At 35.6% G+C, this 7,875-nt stretch overlaps 1 protein-coding gene across 1 annotated transcript; it reads left to right on the plus strand.

Moving 5' to 3' along the window:
- Positions 1-587: 587 nt before the first annotated feature.
- Positions 588-5,478, plus strand: LOC147389083 (anthocyanidin 3-O-glucosyltransferase UFGT-like). The gene is made up of 2 exons (XM_086418495.1): positions 588-1,127; positions 4,054-5,478. Exons 1-2 carry the CDS (start codon positions 623-625, stop codon positions 4,947-4,949), a joined length of 1,401 nt encoding a protein of 466 aa, XP_086274621.1. The 5' UTR covers positions 588-622; the 3' UTR covers positions 4,950-5,478.
- The last annotated feature ends 2,397 nt before the right edge of the window (positions 5,479-7,875 follow it).

Below are 7,875 nucleotides of genomic sequence, written 5' to 3' on the forward strand. Positions count from 1 at the left end.
GTAACATGAAAAGATCTGTGATTTTGTGCATATCACACGTCAACCACATCATCATCACGGTAGGTTTTGTGTATCAGCTTATTGGGATTCTAGCAAAATACTTTCTCAGGAATGGATCGCGGTAGCATTTTATCTATAGTCCTTCGTAGCCAGAGATTGAATGGTTGGAAAATCTCCACGCCAACGAGATGGCAAAATCAAAATTGGGTGTACAGTGGTGACCGTACTTTTTACAAAGTCATGGATATGACCTAAAATTTATTATAATAATAATAAAATAAAAAAATAAAAAATAAAATCTGACCATTGACACTTACGAGCTCAGGATCCGCTCCCCTCTCCACCACCGGCTTTTTAATTTTCCATTATGAGTGAATAGGTATTTTATGCGATCCACAAGAGGCCACGTCTCCAACCACTCTTCCTAGTACCAACAACATCCACGACTTAACCACCATTCGGACCAAACGAGTGAGTTTATTTAAGAGGATGAAAGGGTGAGCAGCACGTGATGTGTAAAATATCTTTTATGGGCATTCCAAAATATCCCAAGTCTTCACACTATAAAATAAATAGATAGATAATTCATTTCAAAGTCCAAACTGATCTCCATTCCTAAGCAATGGAAGAAACCAACTCTCATCAGGCCCACGTAGCCGTACTTGCTTTCCCATTCGGTACCCACGCAGCTCCACTCCTCCACCTCGTGCGCAGGTTAGCATCAGCGTCACCAGATGTAACATTCTCATTCTTCAGCACCGCAAGATCCAATGCCTCGATCTTCGGATTGAAAGATGGTGGTGCTGATTTGGTTAATCTGAAATCGTACGATGTCTTAGATGGTATACCAGATGAGTATGTCTGGATTGGTAAACCACAAGAGGAGATCGAATTGTTCATTAAAGCAACGCCTGATAATTTTAAGAAGAGTTTAGAGATGGTGGTGAAGGAGTCGAAGAAGAAGATAAGCTGTTTGATTAGCGATTCATTTTTGTGGTTCGCTGGAGAGATGGCGGAAGAGATGGGAGGAGTTCCTTGGATTTCATTTTGGACTGCTGGATCTTTTTCTGTCTACGCACATTTGAATACGGACCTCATTCGTCAAACCATTGGAGTTGGCTATAATGGTAAATTTCTTCCAATCTAATCGAATATTTTATTTATTAAATTGAACCAGACAGAGGTTTGATCTTATTTTTAAAAGGTTTTTTTTTTTTTCAAATCATATTTGAGGGAAGAACTTCAAACGTAGGACTAGAGATGAGGACTTTTCAAAATAAAAAATAAAAAAAATCTTAGTAAATCCTCAGTTGGAGTAGTAAAAAAATTTGTTAGTAAATCATTACAAGAGAGAAGGCTGAGTAGAAGTAGAAGTGGATCACACCTCCCACAAGTAATCCTCACGTACGTTTACATTGTAGCTTAACTCATTTCACATTCGAGTCGTGCTGGGATGACACAGTTTTTACTGTGATTCTCACAATTCTGACGTGGACATGCATACATAACGCTAGATGGTTCTTACCATGGTTTTAAAACTAGTCCGAGACAGAGACTTATTACCTGAGTTAACTCGGTATTAGGGTTGAACGAGACCAACTCACAAACTTATCTGAGATGACCACGTATTGTGAGATAAGCGAGATGTCTTGGACGAGATTTTCCAATATCTCGTCCGAGATAGATGATACCTAACAGCAATGAATAAATCACGAGACAAACTATATGTATTGGAAAATCTCATCCGAGTTAAAAGAGATAAACGAGTTAAACGTTCTCAACCCTATATTCTCAATGTAAATATTTAATTTATTTATTTTAATAAGTATATTGTGATTTTTTTTTAATTTTATATATTTTTAACTTCATTTTTTAATAGGAATCATTTCTGAATTTTTTTCAGATATTTTAAATGGTTAAAAACCGTTGTATCAATGTCGAACGAGACAACTCAAACGAGATGAGACGTATCACTCAAGTTAACTCAATATCGGGGATGAACGAGATGAGACGTGAAATCAAATTTAAAAATCATGGTTTTTACTCATATCCCAAAGAAACTCATCTATGATTATGTGCACATCCCATGTCAAATTTGTGAGAATCGCAGTAAATACCTATGTTTTCCTATCCATAAAAAATTAATAAAACAACACTCCCGCTATACCTAAGATCACGTTATTCAGTTTTAAAAATTAAAATACATCTTTTAAAATTTAATACGATGTCTTCAAAATCCCTTACTATTTTAAATTAAAAAAATCACCCTCTTATAAATATGTGGTTGCTCATTCAACCAAGTATTTGTAAAACGTCCTTACGTTTTCTTGTGAGTTAATAAAAAGTCTTATAGACATGCCCCCAACATTTTGGTGAATGTGTTTTGAAGCTGACCATATACTTGCTTGATCTCAATCTTCTTAATTGATTAATAGAAAAAGACTTAAATACCATTGTCTTCAATTTCAAGCTAAAGCCCTTGACTTTTCTTTCTAAAATTGGTCATTTTCAAGGTCTTTAATCCTTATTATATATTTTTTTAATCTACTCAATCTTGTCTTTAATTAAGGTATTCAAGTTAACATTAAGCCTATGAAGAAAATCCTAGGAATTTTTATTTTTATATTTTTTTTGCAAAACCCTAGATTATTCTACCTAAACTTCTACATCATTTTCTTCCCAAAGCCATACTCTTCAACTTTTATGATGGATCAATTTAAATTTATTCAATATTATTTTCACTCCATTGTATTTTACATTTCCTAAATCATTATTAAAAATCCTAAATTGTTTTACTCAATATTCAATCATTTTACTCCCCTAAAAATCTTATTTGGACTTGAGGTTTAAAGGTTGAAATAGATAGAATCTTAAGATTCAAGATGAGGGTAAAAAAAAATTACTTAAAAGAAGTTGTAGATGATGTTTTGAGAAGCTAAATTCAAAGGGTTTTGGGCTAGAGGTTTGAATTTTGACTAGAAAATTTTAATAGGAAATTAAAAAAATAAACTAGAAGAACTCTAATTTTAATAGGAAATCAAAACAAATTCCTTGTAAAACAAGAATTAAATTTCTAATAAAATTTTTACTCTTGGGTTATAAATTTTCAATACTCCAAGAACTTGGGAATCCAAAGGGTTAACGTTTTCTTGGGACTAAGCTGGTCAAACCAATTTTTATGCTCTCGCATATATCAAAATGGATTACATCTAGAATTACAATGATAGATCCAGTTGATTTTGGATGGAGTCTAGGTATAATTTGATAACAATAAGATCCAAACCCAATCCATGATAGTTTTATTGATCCGTAAAATCTGGGGTATAAAATGGGACTGACTTGTGTCTGGTTTGAGTATATTTATACTCGGGTCTGGATTTTTTATATTGATTTGAATCTGGATTTGATTCAGATCCTACTCACTAGCACCATATCCAGATCTGACTCAGATCAGGTAATTAGGGGATTTTGGACTTTTTTACCCATACTGTACTTCTTTCCAAGTTTATAGTAGTTTTCTATTTCACCATTGTACTCCTTCATTTTCTTAAGAATCAATGTTGTAGTACAGTATATTTTCAAAAGGTTAAAAATATAATCTGCAAATTAATATATATTCAGATCCCAATGAATCTATCTAAACCTAATCTAAGTCGGGTCAAGCAACATTAAACTATATTATTCAACTGATCTAGGGAAAATCCATCATTTTACTTCTCCAAAAGTTCTATCTTGTTTTTGAGGTTTGAATTGGAGGAATACAAAGGTAAAAAACTTTACTAAGGTTGAAAATGACTGGTTTAGGGGGGAAAAATCAATGGGTTTTGTACCAGAGGTTGAAGATGAGAGCATTTAGGTCCTTAATTCTACTCTCTTAGGTGACTTAGGTCAAGCGAGTGTGACCATCAATTTGAAAACACGGGTGTCTCCAATATTGACCAAAATATAGAGGGACATTTCTAAATCAACCGAAATTTTATTCGCCACATCATGAATCACAAGTTAAAATAAACAATTTTAATATAAATATGTTTCTAAACAATGTGACTGCAGGACATGAAGATGAAGCTGTGAACATTACAGGACTATCAGTTCTACGTGTCAAGGACTTGCCTTCAGAGATCATTGGTGGAAATTTGGAATCATCATTCTCACGTATGTTGCATCGAATGAGCCAAATATTGCCAAATGCCACCGCTCTCATTCTAAACTCCTTCGAGGAACTAGACGCCCCTGTCATAAACAATTTGAAATCCAACTTCCAAGAATGCCTTGCAGTGGGACCCTTAACACTTAAATCATCAACACCATCACCATCAGCATCCGATCTTGATGAAAATGGTTGTCTCCAATGGTTGAACGGCCAAAAACCCACCTCAGTAGTATACATTAGCTTTGGCACTGTTATCTCACCACCACCAAATGAGTTTGTAGCCTTGGCTGAAGGAATAGAGGCCAGTGGAGTAACATTTTTGTGGTCCATGAAAGATAAACTAAAGATGCATTTGCCAGATGGGTTCTTAGATAGGACAAGTACTAGTGGGAAGGGAATGGTGGTTCCATGGGCTCCACAGTCACATGTCCTACAACATCCTAATGTTGGTGTGTTCGTGACACACTGTGGTTGGAACTCCTTGTTAGAGAGTATCACAGGGGGAGTACCGATGATTTGTCGTCCATTTTTTGGAGATCAGAAAATCAATGGAAGGTTGGTGTCGGAGGTATGGGGTATTGGCATTAGAATTTCTAATGGAGTTTTCTCCAAAGATGGAGTATCAAGGGCTTTGGAAACAATATTGTCCAAGGAAGATGGGAAGAAAATGAGAGAGAAGGTTGTGCTACTCAGAGAACAAGCAAAGGAGGCCGTGGGTTTTAATGGTAGCTCTACAAAGAATTTCAACACTCTCTTGGAGATAGTTGCAAAGAATCGAAAATACAATATTAATTAATGAGGATATCTACATATAAGAATTTCACTTTTATTTGTATTTTAATTTTTATCCTTACGAAAACGAATAATATAGGAATGACTTAGGATCCGGTGTCCCGTTCATATTATATAAGTATGGTGTCTATGTGGAAAGATTTGGTTGGTGTTCAAAACACATCGGATTTCTAAACAAGCCATGCATGTAGTCCTATGCGTTTTAAATGGGACCAAAACATGTCACGCTGGCATTATTTGTTCCTATAAGAACGGGATCACGACTCTAGTTATCTTTTTTCTGTAGCTACCTGTAGTGAAGATAGGCAGATGAGAGAGCGCCACATGACAGCAACAATGACCATTCAATTTCAAAACCATTGATGTCCTCTCCACCCTGGAAAAAGTACTCCAGGGAACTACAAGAAAAGATAACTACAGAGGATCCGCTCCCCCCTTAAGTATTTGGGTAATTTTCACTTCCATTTTTCTTACTTTGTCTCTGTAATAATATCTTTGAATTCGTCTAATATATGCTTAGTTATTTGTAGAGATGGGAAGAACTTTCTTCTTTCAATTTCACTTTGTGGTGCGATTGCGATCATGTTCCTACTTTCATTCTCTGAAATAATTTAGGAAAATTCTGAACTGACACTAAAATTCACATGGTTTCACACACTGCTAACGTTGATGTCCGTACGGAATCAGAGATGCATTTCATGGAGATACGAGTGACAAGCATCAATTGTTATGAGCTCACCTCCATGTAAGCAATGTGTGAAAGGGTGTGAATTTTAAGTCCCTCAAGCATTAATTTATATGGCTTGTGTGATTGCATGTGGAAAACAGTGGAGGAAAAATTATTTTTGATTGAAGATGCGATTTTTAAGCATGCAATTATATATTTTCAATGGAATTCAATTTTCGATCCAAAGATATTTTTCAGCCTAAGGAAAATAATTTTCCATCAACCATCTGAGAATTTTTTTTTCACATCTCTTAATGTGCGTATCTCAGGAATACTCTCGATCCATAGTTAGCAATTGTCCAAATATGCATTAATTCCCCTAATTGTACAAGAGTTGATTACCTATACAATTCAACTCCTCAGAAAAATTCTTGGCATTTTTATTTTCGAGATAATTCATGATTTATTCATTTCCCGAATAAAAAAAATAAAAAAATTTGTGTACAAAAGGTACAAAAACACATTAATCCTTTCATCTTGTCATTTTTCTCTAAATTCTCAAACAATCCTTGGTGATTTGCTTTTAACAAAAAAATTATATTAATCTGATGGATTAATAGGAGAATGTCACGTTGAAAATAGAGACTATTAGAGTTTTAAAAGTCTATCTATTACGCATTGCAAAGATCCAACCTTGAATCGTGTCATATTCACCGGACGTCGGAGATTGAAGAGTCCAAACACCCTCATGTGGACACTACTAGAGCAATCACAAATTCCTTATGCCTTAAACACTAGGGTCATCAATAGAAACCTAAAGAATCTTGTAGAACTTAGAGAGGAGATTAAAATAAGAGAGAGCTGGAGAGAATTTCTGCATACATCACGTACGAGTCTCCAACCCTTTTTATAGACATGGGTTGGCTCCTTTGTTGCAAAAACATAATGTAACAATGACTCTTAGGTCCTCTGGGATTCTAAATCCTTATTGAAGGAGTCTTATTAGATGTGTGCATCTGTGTTATGGAGATGGGTCTGTTAAGAAATATAGTCTTTTCAATATTCTTTGACTTAACCTATATATAGTCTCTCTATATTTAGGTTAAATCATTCTTTTTGTATTCAATTGCTTTTACGTAGAATCAATAAAACAGGAGCCTTTTTCTTTTTCTGTGTGTTTTTGGATTGTTTAACATGGTATCAGAGCGTTCATGGAAAGAGGTTTGATCTTACACAAAGTTTTCACGGATCCAACTCCGCGGTGAGTTGGCTGGGGGTTGCAGGGGGCAGCGCGCCCTTGCCGGGGTTCGGGCGATGTCGATACGATTTTGAAAGGGTTTTCATTCAGTTTCTGCAATATGAAAAGAGACGATTTCGATAGGATTTTTGTTCAGTTTCTGCAATCTGGTATTTAGTTTTCCTTTCTTTTACGATCTGGTTATCTTTGTTTCTTGTTATTATGGCTACTGAAAGAGACGATTCGCTTCAATCTGTGAGTGTGAGGTTGGATGGAAAGAATTATTCGTATTGGAGTTACGTGATGAGAAATTTTCTTAAGGGTAAAAAGATGTGGGGATATGTTAGTGGAACTTCTGTGAAACCTAGGAATACTGATGAAGGTTACGCTGCTTTGATAGATACCTGGGAAGCAAACAATGCAAAAATTATTACTTGGATTAACAATTCTGTTGAGCATTCCATAGGTACACAGTTGGCGAAGTATGAGACAGCAAAGGAGGTTTGGGATCATCTGCAAAGGTTATTCACTCAGTCCAATTTTGCAAAGCAGTATCAATTGGAGAATGACATACGAGCTCTTCAGCAGAAGAACATGAGTATTCAGGAGTTTTATTCTGCTATGACAGATCTTTGGGATCAATTGGCTCTTACAGAATCGGCAGAATTAAAGGCATGTGGTGCCTATATTGCTCGGAGAGAGAGCAGCACGGTTGGTACAATTTTTAACGGCTCTTCGCAGTGATTTTGAAGGAACTTAGAGGTTCAATTTTGCATCGTTCTCCACTTCGTTCTGTTGACTCAGTTGTTAGTGAGTTATTGGCTGAAGAAATACGTCTTAAGTCTTATTCTTATAAGGGAATTCTTTCTATTTCTAGTCCTTCTGTGTTAGCAGTACCTTCTAAGTCCCCTTCTAATAATCAGAATAAGCCTTACACACGAGTTGCCTTCGATGAGTGTAGTTTCTGTAAGTAGAAAGGACATTGGAAGGCTCAGTGTCCTAAGTTGAGACAACAGAATCAATCGC

This window comes from Akebia trifoliata, chromosome 12 (assembly GCF_017979445.1).
Source record: "Akebia trifoliata isolate Shusen 1 chromosome 12, ASM1797944v1, whole genome shotgun sequence".
Classification (NCBI taxonomy): domain Eukaryota; kingdom Viridiplantae; phylum Streptophyta; class Magnoliopsida; order Ranunculales; family Lardizabalaceae; genus Akebia; species Akebia trifoliata.